The sequence below is a fragment of the Felis catus genome, chromosome A1, assembly GCF_018350175.1.
Source record: "Felis catus isolate Fca126 chromosome A1, F.catus_Fca126_mat1.0, whole genome shotgun sequence".
NCBI classification, from domain to species: Eukaryota; Metazoa; Chordata; class Mammalia; order Carnivora; family Felidae; genus Felis; species Felis catus.
Genome location: NC_058368.1, coordinates 144,612,036 through 144,632,122, shown reverse-complemented (window position 1 = coordinate 144,632,122; position 20,087 = coordinate 144,612,036). Strand labels below are relative to the sequence as shown.

General features: G+C 41.0%; 1 protein-coding gene across 4 annotated transcripts in view; it reads right to left on the bottom strand.

Annotated features, from left to right (window-relative positions):
• Positions 1–20,087, bottom strand: part of RASGRF2 (Ras protein specific guanine nucleotide releasing factor 2) — a 240,714-nt gene that overhangs the window by 53,914 nt on the left and 166,713 nt on the right. For 2 of the 4 annotated variants that reach the window (XM_023257887.2, XM_023257908.2), the window contains exon 18: positions 14,662–14,706. The exons of the other annotated variants lie outside the window; for them this stretch is intronic. In XM_023257887.2, coding sequence (XP_023113655.1) covers positions 14,662–14,706 — 45 coding nt within the window. The remainder of the gene's footprint in view (positions 1–14,661; positions 14,707–20,087) is intronic. 4 annotated transcript variants of the gene reach the window in all.

The window sequence follows — 20,087 nt, the reverse complement described above, 5'->3', positions numbered from 1 at the left end:
ATAGCACAATGAAACCACACATACCAGGAGAGTTTCTTTTACCAATACACATATCTAGAATAGTATCACCTCAAGATTGCTGTCTTTCCAATTTTTGCATATTCTTTTTCAGTTGTAAGCACTGGTCAGAATGGCTAATTTGGGCAACAAAAGTCATCTGGAAAAGTGATAAGAGCCAAATCACTATGCAGAATCACTATACAGAATGAGATTCAACTTTATGGTCCTTCCCCCAGACGCCTCATGAGTCATGCCATCCTGTATAGCAACTGGTAGATGTGACACCTCTCTTATTAAACTATATACTCCTTGGTGAAGGGATTTCATCTCAAGCATCTTTGTAGGCCCTTCAGCTTTGCACACCGGCACTCAGAAGTTGTTTTTCTTAATAAAAATTGCATCACTCCCTATGGAAACTGAAAGTGTCTGCAAGTGCTATATATCTGAACTAAGGGCATGCTCTCACCATATTACCGTGATGATCACGTGTTCGAAATCCATCACAAGCAGAACATACAATAAAGTAGTGGGGAGGGAGGCAAGGACATTGAAAATAGGGGAAAAAAGGACAGTTTCATTTTATTCTTCAAATGATATGATACTCAGCCAACTTCACTGCCTACTTTGTAAGAGGCAAGTAAAATAATGGTGAGATTACACATAGGTTGATGATGAGCTAGGCCAGTTAGAGCTACCCTGAGGCTACTGAGGACACACTATAAAAGAAAAAGAATTCTTAAGCATGGTGAAGTATTTTAACATCAAAAGTAGATCACCAAGAACTGGACCACAGAGCTCTTATTAATTCCAACAAAGCATCTTTAAGCCATCCTTCTGAATTAGTGAAGCAAGTCAGAGTAGAATCAGAAAGAGTCAAAAGGCACAGAAATAATATTGCTATCAGTGGTCTACGGTGGAGGGCTGCCTGGGAGAAAAAGTAAACACTATTGGTTACTTCATCATATATCTAGGACTGTTTCTTGTTGGGTTTTTATCTCCAGGACCTGACATTGTAGGTCTTAATATATTTAGACTTGTTGAATAAACGCACTCTAATCACTTTAATGGTTACATTAGTGAGGGAATTAAGAAAAGTGTATCAGTGATGCATCTTTTTTCACTTTAAACAAATGGAACTCAATCTCCCCAATAACATCAATGTTATCGATGTGCTTTGCCTTACCCAGCAAATATCATTCTTTTCAATATTTTTTAAGTTTATTTATTTATCTCGAGAGAGAGAGAGAGACAAAGCGAGCGCACAAGCAGGAGTGGGTCAGAGAGAAGGAGAGACAGAATCCCAAGCAGGCTCCGCACCATCAGTGCAGAGCCCAATGCGGGGCTTGAACTCAGGAACTGTGAAATCATGACCTGAACCGAGATCAAGAGTAGGACGCTTAACCATCTGTGCCACCCAGGTGCCCCTCCAGCAAATATTCTAAAAAGCATGTCATATAATTGGTTTGTACATTTCTGTGCTCTTGGATTATAACCGTATTGCTGCTTTGTGCCAGGTACTGTACTAGGAGCTTTACAAGTGGCCTATAATTTAACCTTCACAACCAAAGACAATAATAATAATTACCATTTAATGCGTGCCCCCAAGTACTAGGTAAAGTACCATGAATAATGTGGCTTCTTCAATAACAACAGCAACCAAATGGGGCAAATGTTATCCTCATTCGGGGATAAAGAAACAGAACATACAAGAGGTTGGGAAACTTGGCAAAGGTCATAGTTATTAAGCAGCAGAATCAGAATTTGAGCCCAGGTCTGTCCGTTTCCAAACCCAGAGTGCTTTTAATTGCAACTCATTAGATCCAAAGTTTAGACTTTAAGTTTTTCTTGCAAGGTGGTAAACCAACACTTAAAACTTTAACAGAAGACGCTAGCGAAGTAAGCACATTCCTGTTCTTTCTTTTAAATTTTGAGGAGTGCTGACAGAATGGCCCCACTATAGAAATATATGTTTCATATTGTAACGGATAGTAAACAAAAACCTTTATCTAATTAGAAGTAAAATGTTCTCAAAATGTGTTCTTTCTCCAAATTCATTGTTTCTTTCCTAGGTGACCATTATATAGACTACTGCTTTTTAAACTTCTGGTCATGACTTATTAATGGGGAGTGAAATCAGTTTGGTGGGCTGTTACTAGCATTAAAAAAAAAGTGAAACAGATGAAAACTAACTGAAGAGATTGTGCACAGGGAGAATGAGTATTCTTGAGGGAAACTTTTGTATCAGTTGTGTGCGCGCGCGTGTGTGTGTGTGTGTGTGTCCCGAGTCAAAACGCAAAATGTATTTCTTAGAATAGGTTGCAATAAAAAAAGTCTGAAAGTGACTGATCTAGACAATCTGATTATTAGACTATGTTTAAACTATCTGCAGGAATTGTCTAGAAATCCTGGATGACTGTGTTCTTTATCTGAACCATGTCTGAAGGAACAAGCAGAGGATATTTCTTCTCCTCCTGTCCCCCTTTTGCTTCTGTCATGAAATACTCTCCCCACTCCATGCCCAGTTCTCCAGTTTGTCTACCACTATCTCATTCTCAGTTCTCGGTCTGTTCTCCAGCTGACTCCATTCAGTTCTCACTCCCTCATGGACATAACTCTGTTTCATGGTTTTTCTGTGTACTCCAACCTGACATGTCCAGGTCCAACATGTCCCCCAAATCCTTCATTTCAAGCTCCTTATGAAATATTCCCACAGTAATCACACATTCTACCCTCATAAGAAATACATCCAAGAATTAAATGTATGTTTCTTGCTCTCAAGCTCCTCCCCATGTTAACTTTCCCGTTGAGTTAATGAGATCACCACGGGTTCAGCTTCTCAGGTGGGAAACCTCACTCTTCTCTGTCTCTCCTTTGCTTTTCCCATTCCGTCAACAAATACTGTTAACTTTTTGACAGCATCTGTCAAAATTATCCCTGTAACTCCACTCTTCTGCCACAATCCTAAATCTAGATTCTTGACACATGTGTAATAGTTACTATCTCCTAGACATTCCTCCTTCTTTCATTCTGTCTATTCTTCCTCCATCTCTAAATCAATTAATCAATAGCTACAGAGCATCTACTGTGTTCCAGATATCGGGCAGGTGCTCAGTGAACAAGAGATGTGGTCCCTGATCTCAAGGAGTTTGTTCTGTAAATGGGGAAGACAGCCTCAAAACAAGTAAAACACAAAAATATCTAAATTGAAACCCTGCAAATAAGCAAGTTGCCTTTCTCTTCAAAAATCATCTTAAATATCACTTTCACTTGTTACTGCTCCAGTACAAGTACTTCTAATGTCTCCCCATGGCACACTGAACCAAATGTAAAATATTTTCCTAGACATGAAGAGGATTAGTTACTTGTTCAAAATCACTTAGCTAGTATACTGAAAAAAAGAGGTAAAGGCAGACAAGCAGGGGATTTGCACATACACTACTCTGAACATCATGCTAACAGTGTTCACTGAGTCTATGAACTCACAGTTTCATTCTTGAGAGATTATCTAGAAAAATAGCTATGATTACAGAAATTAAACTTTAGTCTGTATAGAGTAGGACAGATGGCGTAGTAATCTATTTGTATGTTCAGTTGCTTCCATTTTAATGGAATATTAGTTAGCAATCTTTTGTTTGCAAAAGGGACAGAACACCTAAACTGAAGTCGCCTAGATTAAAAAAGTAATTATTGTTTATATCTGGAGATAGTTCTAGATTCATTTAGTTCAGAGACACATGATGTCAGCCTGGCCCCTGTCCATTTCTCTTCAGTGCCTTACATTCCCTTTTCATTTGCAAGTAGCAAACATGGGTAAGGTCCTGCCAGTCTTGCAACCTCATATCACACCATCCAGGGAATGAGAGGGCGTGCTTTCTAGTAACTTTCACTGAAGAGAGAGAGAAATGTCTATCCCAGAAGCCCCAAACAAATCCTTGTATTTCACTGGCCCAAAGTGGATCTATGCCTTCCTCGAACTCATCACTGTGGTGATGAAGGATAGAGGGCTGGGATGACTGGGAGATGTGCAGGTGTGTGTGTGTGTGTGTGTGTGTGTGTGTGTGTGTGTGTATGGCAGGAATGTAAGCTCCCACTCAAAGTACATAGCCAGGAGTGTGAAAGGGCAGTTTCTCAAAGGTTCTATTGGCAAGACATGCATGAGACAATGAACAAACGCTGCAGAGTGGTTTCTGTTTTTTGTCTTTTACCTATTCTTAAGTGTGTTCTTATCTTTCCGTTTTTAAGTTCTTCTCCTTACTCACATTAACCTGAGATTTTCCCTGAGTGCAATTAACTATTACAATGAAAAAAACACCATATTTTTTCTAGACTGGGGAAGAGAAGCGCAGCAGGTTTATTACTGTCTGTGATAAAAAATACATGAAGAATGGCAAAATCAATATCTTACATTTGCTTTCATTTTTCAAGGAAATTAGTAACTAAAACTGTCAGCTGAATTGTTTTTATGGATTTTTAAAAATGTGTGCTGTCGAGATTCATAGAGGAATGATTACATCCTGAACTTACAATAAAACTTATGAGAATGTTTGTATATTATATCTGTTCTCACAATTCCAGAAAACATATCCCTTGCTTTTACAGATGAGGAAAGCCCAACAGCCACCTAAGGTCACAGATAGTAAAAGTAGAGACAGAACTTGTGGCCAGATGATCCAATTCTAAAACCCAGGTTCTTCCCACTAAAACACGCTACCTGAGTGCCTGGTCCCAAGGAATGCAAGGTGCTCCTGTTTATTGCTGTGTAACCTGCAGCCCTCCCACTGCTGCTGTCACCAGCTTCTGTGCTGGCACAGGAATGCGAAAGAACATACTGCCAGTGAACAGGGTGATGGTAACTTCTGCCAAAGCAGAATGAAGGCATTTGAGGAGTCAGTGGGGAAGTGAAGCCACCAAGTAACCAAAATGATTTTCAAGATTACTGCAGAGGCAAGAAGGAAAGAAACAGCCCGCAGACTGAGAGGTAACACAGGCTCACTGGAAATAATAAGTTGAACCAGTTTGAAAACTAAAATACAGCAATTTAAAAAAACACAAATTAAGATAGAATACTTTATGCCAGAGTTTCTTGACAATACAACCAGTATTACCCAAGAGGCCTTTGAAAATACAGTGAATGCAATGACTACTGGGGAAGATGGTGGAGTAGGAGGACCCGAAGCTGACCTCATCCCACAGATACAACTAGATAACACCCACATGAGTCTAAATAGCCTAGAAAACAACCCAAAGACTTGCAGAACATGCTCCCCACAGCTAAATGTATAGAAGAGGCAACATCAAAGAGGATAGGAAGGGCAGAGACTCAGTCAGAAGTTAAACAAACCCATGGACTGTCCACAGAGGGAGGGATACTGTGGGTGTGGAGAGGGGAAAGAAACAAGACACTCACACCAGCCACCCCTGCCATGGGGAACCTGCATGGGGAAGACAAATACGCATGACATTTGGCTTTGAAAGCCAGAGGGGCATAATTTCATGAGTTCTTACAACCAGTGGGGCTTAACACCTGGAACTTTAAAAATCAGTGGGCTCAACTCTGGGAGAGCTGGAAGGCAGCAGGAAACAGAGTCCATGCCCTTAAAGAGACAGCACAACAAGCAGCCCCTCGGACACAAAGCATAGAAGTAGCAGTTTGAAAAATGCTTGGGGTAAACAGAAGGGAAATTTCTTTACTCATATCAAAGCCCATGCTGGAGGGGCAGAGATCCTTGGGAGACTTCTCCAGGGACAAAGGAGCTGATGGATGCCATTCCCTCCACTGCCCCACAGCCTAGACACATGGACACCTGTGGGAACCAATGCAACACCAACACTCCCTACACCTAAGTTGCTAAAAGTAGGCCCTGCTGCCTGTGTTCTCCTGTGGACACGCCCTCTCAGTACTAGGTCTCCTCACAGAGCAGACCAGCACAAATCTTTTTTTTTTTTCATATTGATTTTTTTTTAATTTTATTTTTTATTGTTTTAAATTTACATCCAAATTAGTTAGCCTATAGTGCGACAATGATTTCAGGAGTAGATTCCTTAGTGCACCTTATCCATTTAGCCCATCCTCCCTCCCACAACCCCTCCCATAACCCTCAGTTTGTTCTGCAAATTTATGAGTCTCTTCTGTTTGGTCCCCCTCCCTGTTTTCATATTATTTTTGTTTCCCTTCCCTTATGTTCATCTGTTTTGTCTCTTAAAGTCCTCATATGAGTGAAGTCATATGATTTTTGTCTTTCTCTGACTAATTTCACTTAGCATAAAACCCTCCAGTTCCATCCACGTAGTTGCAAATGGCAAGATTTCATTCTTTTTGATTGCTGAGTAATACTCCATTGTATATATATATACCACATTTTCTTTATCCATTCATCCATCGAGGGACATTCGGGTTCTTTCCATACTTTGGCTATTGTTGATAGTGCTGCTATAAACATGGGGGTGCATGTGTCCCTTTGAAACAGCACACCTGCATCCCTTGGATAAATGCCTAGTAGTGCAATTGCTGGGTCGTAGGGTAGTTCTATTTTTAATTTTTTGAGGAACCTCCATACTGCTTTCCAGAGTGGCTGCACCAGCTTGCATTCCCAAGTGCAAATCTTGTTAACACCACATGCCCTGCCCCTGTGTTCTACACAACCTGCCCCTCCCCACCCCCACCCCCAGTACACTCTTGGCCAGAGCCCATCCAAAGTGGTGCCACAAACCTGGCAATGTACAAGCAGCCCCAACAAGGGCCAGCACTGCTCTCAAGTGACTCTTGCCCTAGGAAGAGGGGAATATAACCACACCCACCAGTCCAACTATGGTCCCAGCAGGGGGGCTGGGGGAAGACATCCGGACTGACTGTAGGCCCTGCTCACTATCAAAAGCTTCTCAGGGGACAACACAGGGAAGGCACACCACAGTTCAGTGCTACTGTAGCTCTGGCAAATGCCTATTCTGACTCAACTCAAGCCCCAAATGGCCCCAGATCGGCTCAGTAACAACACAAGAGACTATTCTGCCCAAAACAGGCAAAGAGAGCCATTGTAGTCAGTTGGACTAAAGGCAAATGTGGCTCAGCCACAATAGTAGGGTGCATGAAACACACATAGGAGACACCCCTCAAGTGCAGGTTCTGGTGAACACGGGACATTGTGTTGCAGGGCACTATAGGACCTCTTTTTCATAAGACCACAACTTTCAAAAGCAGAGATGTGGCTCTCTTTCCTAACACAGAGACACAGACACATAGAGTTTAACAAAATGAGGAGACAAAGGAATATGTCCCAAATGAAAGAATAGGAAAAATCACAGCAAGAGAGGTAAATGAAATGGAGACAAATAATATACCTGATAGAGAATTCAAAGTAATGGTCATAAAGAAACTCACTGGACTTGAGAGAGTGGAGGATCTCAGTGAGACCTTCAACAAAGAGACAGAACATAAAAAAGAACCAATCATAGATGAAGAACTGAATAACTGAAATTAAAAATACAGTAGAGGGAATTAATAGTAGAATAGAGGAAACAGAAGATCAGATCAGCAACATGGAGGGCAGAATAATGGAAACCAATCAAGCTGAACTGGAGAGGAAAAAGAAAAATAAAAATTAAAATAGACATAGGGAACTCAGAGACAACATCAAACATAATAGCGTTTGCATTATAGGAATCCCAGGAGAAGAGAGAGAGAAAAGGGGGCAGAAAATTTATTTGAAGAAATAACAGCTGAAAACGTCTCAAATCCAGGAAACAGAAATCCAGATCCAGGAGGCACATAAGCCCCCAATAAAATCAACCCAAGGATGTCCACACCAAGAAACATAGTAATAAAAAGGGCAAACAGTAGGGATAAAGAGGGAATTTTAAGGCAGCAAGAAGAAAGTAAATAGTTACATATAAGGGAAACCCCATAAGGCTATAATCTGATTTCTCAGCAGAAAATAAGGGGAAGTGGCATGATAATACTCAAAGGGCTGACTGGAAAAACCTACAGCCAAGAATACTCTATTCAGCAAGGCTATCATTCAAAATAGAAGGAGAGATAATGAGTTTCCTAGAGAAGCAAAAGTTAAGGAAGTTCATGACCACTAAACCAGCCCTTCAAGAAATGTTAAAGGGGACTCTTGGAATGAAAAGAAAAAAACCATTAGCAGAAGTAAGAAAAGTAGGATGCACACAGAGTAAAATTTAGTGTATCTATTAAAAATCAGACAAAGGATTCACAAAAGGATGCAAAATATGATACCATATATCTAAAACATGGAGGAGGGGAGAAGAGTAAAGAATGGGTTCAAACTTACATGACCATTAACTTAATATAGACTGCTAGATGCATAAGATGCTATATATAAACCTAATGGTAACCACAAATCGAAAACCAGTAATACACATGCAAAAAATAAAGAGAAAGGAATCCAAGTATGTAACTAAAGAAAGCCAGCAAACCCTGAGAGAAGACAGAATGATAAGAAAGTAAGAGAAAAGAACTACAAAAACAACTATAAAACAAGTAATAAAATGGCAATAATTACATACTTGTCAATAATTACTTGGGAGTGTAAATGAACTAAACACCCCAGTAAAAAGACGTAGGGTGACAGAATGGATAAAAAGGCAAGATCCATCTATATGCTGCCTACAAGGGACTCATTTCAGACCTAAAGACACATGTAGGTGAAAAGGGAAGGGATGGAAAAGCATTTATCAGTGAAATAGAAGTGAAAATAAAGCCAGGGTAGCAATTTTTATATCAGACAAAACAGACTTTAAAACAAAGACTGTAACAAGAGACAAAGAATGACACTATATAATCAAAAGGAAAAAATCCAGCAAGATATAACAATTGTAAATATTTATGCCAACATGGAAACACCAAAATACATAAATCAGCTAATAACAAACATAAAGGAAGTGATTGATAGTAATACAATAAGAGCAGGTGACACCCCACTATATCAATAGATAGATCATCCAAATAGAAAATCAACAAACAGCAGCTCTGAATGACACATAGGACCAGATGGATCTAACAGATATATTCAGAACATTCTATCCTAAAAAAGCAGAATACACACTCTTTTCAAGTGCGCATGGAATATTCTCCAGCAAAGATCACATAGTAGGCCACAAAATAAGTCTCAACAAATTCAAAAAGGCTGAAGTCATACTCTGCATCTTCTCTGACCACAAAGCTATGAAATTAGAAATGAACCACAAGAAAAACATCTAGAAAGAACCAAATACATAGTGGTTAAATAACATGGCACTAAACAGGAAAGGGGCAACCAAGAAATCAAAGAGGAAGTAAAAAAATACAGAGAGACAAATGAAAATGAAAACACAATGGTCCAAAATCTTTGAGATGCAGCAAAATCTGTTCTTTTTATTTTTTTTAACATATTTTTTAATGTTTATTTTTGAGAGAGAGGCAGAGCATGAGTGGGAGAGGGGCATAGAGAGAGGGAGACATAGAATCTGAATCAGAATCCAGGCTCTGAGCTGTCAGCACAGAGCCCAAGGTGGGGCTCGAACCCACGAGCCGTGAGATCATGACCTAAGCCAAAGTCAGATGCTTAGCTAACTGAGTCACCCAGGTACCCTAAACATAGTTTTTAAAGTTTATTTATTTATTCTGAGAGGGAGGGGAGAGAGGAAGAGAAAGAATGCAAGCAGGCTCTACACTGTCAGTGCAGAGTCTGATGTGGACTTGATCTCATGAACCATGAGATCATGACCTGAGGTGAAATCAGAGTCAGATGCTTAAGTGAGTGAGCCATCCAGGCGGTCTGCAAAAGTTGTTCTTTTCTATTTTTTAAATTTATTTATTTATTTTGAGAGAAAGAGAGTGAGAGGGAGCGCACATGAGCAGAAGAGGGGCAGAGAGAGAATCCCAAGCAGGCTTCACGTTCAGCACAGAGCCTGACAAGGGGCTTGATCCCACAACTGTGAGATCATGACCTAAGCCAATATCAAGAGTCAGACACTCAACTGACTGAGCCACCCAGGCTCATACAACAAAACACAAAATCATCAGGCTCATACATCTTAGAACACAAAAGCTGTTCTAAGAGGGAAGTTTATAGCAATACAGGCCTAACTCAAGAAGCAAGAAACATCTCAAGTAAACAAATCTAACCTTACACTTAAAGGAGATAGAAAAAGGAAAAAAAAACCACCAAAACTAGCAGGAGGAAGGAAAAAATAAAAATTGGAGCATAAATAAATGAAATAGAATAAAAAAAAAAACAATACAATGAAACCAGGAGCTGGTTCTTTGAAAAGATCAACAAAGTAAACAAAACTGACAGACAGGCTCATCAAAGAAAAAAAAAGAGAGAGACATCTCAAACAAATCAGAAATTAAAGAGGAGAGATAACAACCAATACCACAGAAATACAAACGATTATAAGAAATTATGAAAAATTATATGGCAACAAATTGGACAACCTAGACATTCCTAGAAGCATATAACTTTCCAAAATTGAATCAGGAAGAAATAGAAAACTTGAATGGACTGATTACCAGCAATGAAATTACATCAGTAATCAAAAAACTTGCAACAAACAAAAGTCCAGGACCAGATGGCTTTGTAGGAATTCTACCAAACATTTAAAGAAGAGTTAAAACCTATTCTTCTCAAACTATTCCAAAAAAATAGAAGAGGAAGAAAAGCTTCAAATCTTACTCTATGAGGCCAGCATTACCCTGATACCAAAACCAGATAAAGGCACTGAGAACCACAGGACAATATCTCTGATTAACATAGATGCAAAAATCTTCAACAAAATATTAGCTAACGAATTCCAACAATACATTAAAAAAAAAAAACTATTCAGGGGCGCTTGGGTGGCGCAGTCGGTTGGGCGTCCAACTTCAGCCAGGTCACAATCTCGCGGTCCGTGAGTTCGAGCCCCGCGTCAGGCTCTGGGCTGATGGCTCAGAGCCTGGAGCCTGTTTCCGATTCTGTGTCTCCCTCTCTCTCTGCCCCTCCCCCGTTCATGCTCTGTCTCTCTCTGTCCCAAAAATAAATAAACGTTGAAAAAAAAAAAAAGAAGAAAAAAAACTATTCACCACAATCAAGTGGGATTTATTCCTGGGATGCAAGGGTGATTCAACATTTGCAAATCAGTGTGATACATGACATCAACAAGAGAAGGATAAAAGTCAAGTGATCATTTCAATAGATGCAGAAGAAGCATTTGACAAAGTACAACATCCATTCATGAAAAAAACCCTCAACAAAGTAGGTTTAGAAAGAACATACCTCAACATAATAAAGTCCATATAGGAAAAGCCCACAACTAACATCATATCAATGGTGAAAAACTGAGAGCTTTTCCTCTAAGATCAGGAACAAGACAAGGATATCCACTTTCACCACTTGTACTCATCATAGTACTGGAAGTCCTGGCCACAGCACTCAGATAATAAAAAGAAATAAAAGACATCCAAATTGGTAAAGAAGAAGTAAAACTTTTACTATTTGAATTACAGAATACTGTATATAGAAAACCTTAAAGACTCCACCACAAAACTACTAGAACTGCCAAATGAATTCAGTAAGTTCACAGTATACAAAATCAGTATACAGACATTTATTGCATTTTTATACACTAATAATGAAGTAGCAAGAAGAGAAATTAAGAAAATAATCCCATTTATAATTGCACCAAAAATAATAAAATACCTAGGAATAAACTCAACTAAGAAGTGAAAAGATCTGCACTTTGAAAACTAAAACATCAATGAAAGAAAGTGAAGATGAACAAATGGAAAGTTACTCTATGCTCACGGATTGAAAGAACAAATGTTAAAATGTCCATACCACAGGCACCTGAGTGGCTCAGTCAGTTAAGTGTCCGACTCTTGATTCAGCTCAGGTCATGATCTCACGCTTCATGAGATCGAGCTCCCTGTCAGGCTCTGTCTGGATGGCACAGAGTCTGCTAGGGACTCTCTGTCTCCCTCTCTCTCTGACCCTCTCTCTGTCTCTCTCTCTCTCAAATAAACTTAAGTAAACTTTAAAAAAAAATGTCCATACCACCCAAAGCATTTACAGATTTAATGTAGTCCCCATCAAAATACCAACAGCATTTTTCACAAAACTGGAACAGATAATCCTAAAATTTGTATGAAACCACTAAAGACCCGAAATAGCCAAAGAATTTTGAAAAAGAACAAAACTGGTGGTATCACAATCTTAACTTTCAAGATATACCATAAAGCTGTAGTAATAAAAACAGTATGGCACCGGGACAAAAACATAGATCAATGGAACAGAAGTACAAGAAATAAATCCGCAATTATGTGGTCAATTAATCTTCAACAACAGAGGCAAGAATATGCAAGGAGAAAAAAAGTCTCTTCAACAAATGGTGTTGGGAAAACTGGACAGCCATATGCTGTAAGTATTCTTACATCATGCAAAAAATAAACTCAAAATGGATGAAAGACCTAAATGTGAGACCTGAAACCATAAAAATCTTAGAACATAGGCAGTAACTTTTCTATAATTAATTTGCTATAGCAACATTTTTCTAGATATATCTCCTGAGGCAAGGGAAACAAAAGCACAAATAGATGATTTGGACTACATCAAAATAAAAATCTTCTGCACAGCAAAGGAATCAATCAACAAAACTAAAAGACAAGAAGCCCAGTGTCCACCAATGGATGAATGGATAAAGAACATGCAGTATATATATACAACAGAGTATTATTCTGCCATCAAAAGGATGAAATCTTGCCATTTGCAGCAACATGGATGGATCTCAAGAGTACAATGCTAAGTGAAATAAGTTAGAGAAAGACAGATACCATACGATCTCACTGATATGTGGAATTTAAGAAACAAAATAAATGAAAAAAGAAAAAAAAGAGATAAACCAAAAAACAGACTCTTAAAGAACAAACTGATGGTTACCAGAGAGAAGGTGAGGAGGAAATGGGTAAAATGGGCGAAGGGGATGAAGAGTACACTTATCATAGGGGTGCCTGGGTGGCTCAGTCTGTTGAGCATCCGACTTCAGCTCAGGTCATGATCTCACAGTTCGTAGGTTCAAGCCCCATGTCAGGCTCTGTACTGGCAGCTCAGGCCTGGAGCCTGCTTCAGATTCTGTGTCTCCCTCTCTCTCTGCCCCTCCCTCACTTGTGTTCTGTCTCTCAAAGATGAATAAATGTTAAAAAAATTAAAACAAAAGTAAACTTATCATGATGAGCACTGAGGAAGGTATAGAATTGTTGAATCACTATATTGTGTACCTCACACTAATATAATACTGTGTGTGCTGGAATTAAAATAAAAAAAGAAAATACAGTGAATGCACTAGAAATGGTTAACATGCAAAATACCAAAAGAGAGAGAGAGGGAGAGAGAGAGAGAGAAAGAAACAAACTTTAAATTTGCTTATCATTTTCTTTTCTGCGGAACTTTGTAACTAACTATCTGAAAAAGGAGGGGAAGATGATATTTCCGTACATTAGTTTCAACTCCCCAATAGGCATTTGTTACCTATTTTGGATTAAGATATGACACAGGACACTAATGTGGAACAATACTTATACCCTTTACATCAAGTCAATTTCCCCACAAACTAAAATAATAATTGTAAAAACCCTTCTATATTTCTTTCTACAGAATTCTATACACACTCAAGAAGTGCTTTTCCATGGGAGTGAGGAACGAATGCTGGCTTATCTGGGGAGGGTGTGTATAAAGTGTGTACAAAGTTGTGAATGAGCATGTACCCATGTATGTATGTAGGGGACAGGGAGGGGTATCCACAAAGTTAGTTGAGATATTCTGAAGAATCCGAAGTAGAAATTTTTAGAGATAGTTGGGGAGGAGGTGTGTAAACAAGCCATCTTCTCCCTCTTGATTGTTGGTGACTATTAACATATAGGAATTTATATGCATAAATGTATAAAATTTTAATGCATAAAAATGGTGGATTTTACTATTCGAAAATGAAACACACCTTGTGAGGGAGGGTAGAAGCCACAAAATGCAAAAGGTAGTCCATTTTAGTCAGACCCAAAATATTTATTGAGCATCTTGTGGCAGTCTCTTTTTAGGAGCTGGGGTATAGCAGTGGACACAGAGAATCAAATGGCTGCTCACAGAACCTATGATCTATTGGAGGGCTCATAGTACATCTATCACCAAATAAATAAGGTAAATCAGGTATTGAAAAGAAGAGCTATGTGGAGCATAATGAGGCTTATGAGAGAGACAGCATATCTGCTAGGAGGGCTGGGAAGCCCTTTCTATGGAGGGGACTCATGAGTTAGGATTTGAACAGCGAAAAGGAACAGCGAAAAGGTTGCATGAAGTCCTGGGCGAACGGTGTTTCAAGTGGAACAGCAAATGGAAAGACCTAGAAGCTCAGCATGCCTAGAGGGACAGAAAGCATCCCATGTGGTTGCAGCCTGGTGAACATGAGGGCCAGGGGGAGGGTGATGAAGGTGGAGAGCAGACAAGATTACCAGGCACGTCTTAAGCCAAGTTAAAGAGCTGGATTTTGTTCTCTGGTACTGGGAAGCCACCAGGGGGTGTCTGACAGGAATAATAATCTGATTTACATGTTGGACAAGTTACTCTGGCTGCCTTGTGAAGTGTGGATTGAAATTAATACAAAGTCTCAGGGAAAATGAGGAATCAAGAATAGTACCGCTGTTTGGGGCCTCCGCAGCTGGGTAGACAATGACGCCATTTCCTGAAATGGGAAAGGGATAGGTTTGAGGAAGAAAATCAAGACTTTGGTTTTAAATTGAAAGATGTCTCTTAAAGATATCTAAGTGGCAGAATCAATGGGGCTATTATACATTAACAGCCTGAAACTCAAGTAGAAATGTTCAGACTGGAAATGTAAATCAGACAGTATTAAACATTTAAATTGGACTTAAAATCCTGCCACTGGACGAGCTTACTTACGTGGACAGTTTTTAGTCAGGGGAAAAGGTCAGAAAGAGCCCTGTGGCCCCACAACCAGTAGAGATTTGGCAGAAGAGGAGCCAGAGAAGGAGACCAAAAGGGGGAGAAGAGTAAAGTCAAAGGAAAATCAGGTACATGTGGACTCTGGGAGGCAAAGAAGAGAAGCGTTTCAACAAAGAGGAAGTGATCATCTCCGTCAAATGCTGGCAAGAGGTTGACTACGATGAGGGCTTTGGCTTTGGCAAGATGTAGGTCCTTGGTGATCTAGATACAAGTCATTTCAGGATTGGCAAAGTAAAAATCCGAAAAGAGGAAAAAAAGGAGGTGATGAACTGGAGACGTTAAGTGTGGATAACTCTTTTAAGACATTTTGCTTTGCCAACAGGCAGCAAAATGGAGCAGTAGATAAAATGGGTGAATTGAAGACTGGTTGGCATGCTGATGGCTATGAAGAATAGAGGGAGAATCTGGTGCTCAGGGAGAATAGGGTAACTGCATGACAAGAGTTCTTGAGGAGGAGACAAGGGGTGAGGTGGGGGTAAAGTGGAGGGGATGACCTAAAGGCAGTGCAGAGATGATTCTTCCAGTGCCACAGGGAGAGAGTAGATCAAGAGTCCACGTGTGGTGGGCTTATGAAATTAGTGGAGGAAAGAGGTTATCTTTGAGGTATTTCTTTTTCACTGTGAAATAAGAGATAGGACCATCAACCAAGAATGGAGAGGAGTGTGGAGATCTAAAGAGAGAAGGCATGAAATGGTCATCCCAGAGTGTAGGAAAATAGTGACACGAGGATTTGCTGGCAGTGTGGAAAGCTCATTTGAGATCTGAAGTTGGAAAGTGAGTCAAGGCAGCACAACTCTGGGAGTCTGCAGAAAATGGCTGAATACCAAATTCGTCTGATTCCATCACGTTCAGTTACAGTCTTAGCTGCTCCATACTCCCTGTCTGGGATCATTCCATCAGAACTTGCCAGGCAAGGCTTCTGTTTTTCCTCATGTGCCCTGGAGGCAGCCGCAGAGAGGTGGAGGGTCAGAATGCAGACATTCGTGTCCGCAGCTGCTCTTGTGGTCTTTTGTTTTAAATTCTGTGCCTGCTTTGAATCTTACAGAAAGTGCAGTGAGGAGAATATGACTGCCGTCCAACTGTGTACTGAAGTGTGCAGTTTAAAGACCCTCCAAGGATTTCAGACAGATTCTGAGCAGCCTACAGTATAATTCTACTCTAGTGATTAGTTTAACAATGCTGACTGATCAATGATGGCCACAGGTCCCTTATGCAACAGCTTTGGATCCATCACCTTCCCCACCGAGGGCAAAAGCCTCAATGCTGCTAGCAGCACAAATGGCAGTACTCTAAGTGCATACTGCCAGGGTCACCCCTGTCCTTCACTCTCCACAGACATCGCCACATCACCTGTGACTTGAAGACTGCAGCCACCTCATGAGGGAGATCAGGAGACAACTCTCCTTTCTTTTAAAATCTCTCCGCAATTCCATCCTTATTCTCCTCCTTCACCCATGGAGAGGGCAGCATGATGTGATGGCAGAAACAACTGTTTAATGGGCTTATCTCACTGAGAAGCCTTGGAAGATTTCTTTGTCTCTCAGGTTCTCATTTTCCTCTTTGGTAACACAAGGTGCTTGCTTATTTAGATGCCTCCAGGGTCCCTTCCTCTGTGTCTCCTTTGGACAAAGCTCAGGTGTCCCACCATGCACTGGACAGCCTTGCTTCCCAGGCATCATGAATTACCTGCCCCCCCCCACCATTCCCCCATCTTTCCTCCTAGCACCTCAATCTCCAAGGATGCCTCCCCTCTGCTTACGGAGGCCTTTCCTCAACGCTGCCACTCCCTCATATGTGACAAAGGAGGCTGTGTCTTTCTTGCTTACCTTAGGTATCTCTAGAGTATTTTTAAGCAGGCAAGGGCTTTCAGCAGAAGGAATAAAGTGTAGCCCTTGCCCCAGTAATCCTCTGGTGTTCTAGTCCTCAGTGCTTCTTGGGAAAGCTGGGTAACACCAATTCCATACATCTGATTGCACCGTGCATTTCCATAAAGCCTCCTTTGTGGAAAGAGACCACAACCCCATCTCTTTTTTTTTGGAGGTACAATGGCCGAGGTGCACCGTGTAGCCCCATGTAGCACAGACAGAACCAGATCAGACTGTAGGAAAGGATGAAAGGGGCTCCTAAGAGTCAAGTCACTAGAAGCAAAGAGGAGTCTGAGCTGGAACTGGTGCCCCAGAATCAGTGCCAGGGCTTAGGGAAGACGGAAGCCATGCGATCCAGGCTAGTTAACAGACACAAGCCCCAGGGGTGCCGGTGAAGAGAGCGGGCTTCATAGGAGCATCTCTGTAGATTGGCCGAAGCTTCTGCATCAGCAGCAGAGACACCTGGGACCAACAGGTGAGGCTCTGACGTGGTTAGGATAGGACAGCTGGCCTAGAGGAGCACCAGCAGGCAAGCAGGGACAGGAAAAAGCAGCACCAAGAATTCTTGGACATATTTCCAAGGAACTCTTTGAAAGATGGACTTTCCAGTGATGATCCATATTAGATGCAAAGTGGGGGAAGCGATTCTTACTTTATTGTAATTCAAGTATCAGAAGAAATTGGGCCTCACTCTGGGGTCCCACACTGGAGGCCTGGGACACTGGGCTGGGTTCACATCTCTTGTCATGCAATGGGTCTTATGCACAGTGGGTACTCAGTCGATCTGTTCAATTGCCCTTATTTTATAAAATCCAAGACTTTTTATTCACTTTATCATTTGTGGATAAATATACCAACACAGGCTGGTTCCGTTTATTGGAAGACCTTGGTATTTCCTGAGTCAGGAGGTTCCTGAACCTCCCTGCCTTGGAATTTACCACACTTCTCCTCCCATCCCGCCCTCCCCAGGGTCTGTAACCACAAGACTTGAGGTATCGTTAAAGTACTTTCAGTTTAGCAGCTGAAGACTGAGAAGAGAGGCTTGTACACAGCTGTGGAAACTTCAGCCCCAAGAAAACACCCTGCATACAAGGGCAGGGTCATCCTGGGCCCCATCCTCAGCCCACCCTCCACCCTAGCTGAGGATCGGCCCCGCCTGACTTCCATGTCTCTGCAGAGTGTTTCAAGCAAAGTCTGTTTATATCATTTCAATGGAATATGGCTGCTCACTGCTGAAAACTTTCAGATAGATTACTAACAATTCTTCAAACGTGTTTGAGACCTTCAAAGTTCCTCTTTGCCCCACCCAGACACCTCATCTCAATCACAAAGAACTTTAACTCTCATACAGGAATTTCATCATTCTGCTCTCCAGAATCCACGCTTTGCTCATCAGGACAACACTTACTAATGGGTATGCAACTGCAAAAAGGTACCAGAAGCTTCCCCAAGAATTCCATTCCCTAAGTCTGTGTTACTGTCACTATTCATCAGGCTAGAGAAAGTCCTTTCTTAAAACCACAAAATCTGAAAGTATTTTCTATTTAACTCCCAAGAAATGATTCAACAGTCTAGAAATGATTCAATAGTCTACCAAATACATGTACAAAAATGTTTTCTGCCAGATCAGATAAAAGTATTTTGTTGATGTAAATGTGAATTAATGAATTCCTAAGCTTCATATGGATTCCTAGGCTTCATCAAGGTCGACCTATTGTTTTCATCAAACTTGCCCCAATTTAAAGGCCAGGGACCTTAATTCACACAGTGAATACTGAATACGTGTGGTAGAAAGTCATTTTGGTTAGAAAAACAATTTTCTAAAAGTAAACTAACATCTTGGAATTGGGGTTCTACTGGAAGACCTGACGCGCAGCTCAAACTCATGGACCACGAGATCATGACCTGAGCCGATGGTGGATGCTTAACTGACTGAGCTACCCAGGTGCCCCGGGTTATCTCCATTTTTTAGAAAATAATAATGATATAATAATAATAGCAATCGCTTACGCAGTATTTATTATATGCCAAGCACCCTAAACACCTTACACATATTAACTTATTTACCCCTCCACAATAACCTCCTGAGGTAGCAGAGTTTTTGCACTGCACAATGTCATCAAGTACCATTCATATCAACTAAAAAGTGACTATAGCAGTTATAGGTTCTAATTTCCCCATCTTACAAAAGTTCTTGAATGAGAAAAACCTCCTGGTGCAGCCAGCCAGCCTAGCTCTCTGATTACACAGCATCACATGCTGGGACACACAACACATCTCTACTCTCCCCAGGTCAGAAAAAAAAGAGTCACTTATTCTAAGCACAGGACTTGTTGTATACTCATATGCACATAAACAGGGAACCCACAAGAGCCCTCTAATTGCATGTTTTTTTTTTTCTTGTAGCTAGACATATTGCACAGAAATTGCCTTGCTTGAAGATATTTTAAATTAGGGAGTTTGGGAGTCAATAGAGGTGCATTTAAATTTCTGAAAGCACTTTATGTGCCTATTTGACTATCTTATTTTTGCATATTCTTCCAATATATTCATATGTTTATTTGAATTAAGATGGTTAAAAATGCACATGTTCTTTTAAGCATAACTGATTACATGTAAAGGGATAAGATGGAGGGGTGTTCCTTCCTGTACTCTGAGGCTTGAAGGCTCAAAACTAAAAAATTCCAGGATTTCTAGCAACTCAGGTCCTCGATGCAAATTAAAGCATCTGCTCAGGGCCTGGAAGGAAGGTGGCAGTGAGATGGAGGGTGCTTTCTGCTGCTGCTGCAGCTATTTCTGCTGGCAGCATGGCCATGGAGGCCAGGACTCTCCCGCAGCGGCACTGCACTGCCTCAGCCCGCAGACGCAGCAGCAGTTTCCTAGTCACCGATGGAGCCAAATCCATGTCTTCTCAGTTCAGTGCTTTCTGCACGATCTCCTGCTTGTCCACCGTCCCAGGACAGCAGAGGCAGCAGTCCCCTCGGTGGTCAGTTCTACATGGCATTCCAGAAGTGATTCCTGGAAGGTCAGCCTGGAGCCTACTCCTCCAGCCCTGCCTGTGTACCCAGTTCCCTGTAATAAATCTCTTCCCAAAGAAAACAGCTACCTTGGGGCACCTGGGTGGCTCAGTCGGTTAAGTGTTTGACTCTTGATTTTTACTCAGATCATGATCTAGTGGTTTGTGGAATTGAGCCCTATATGGGGCTCTGCACTAGCAGCATGGAGCCTGCTTGGG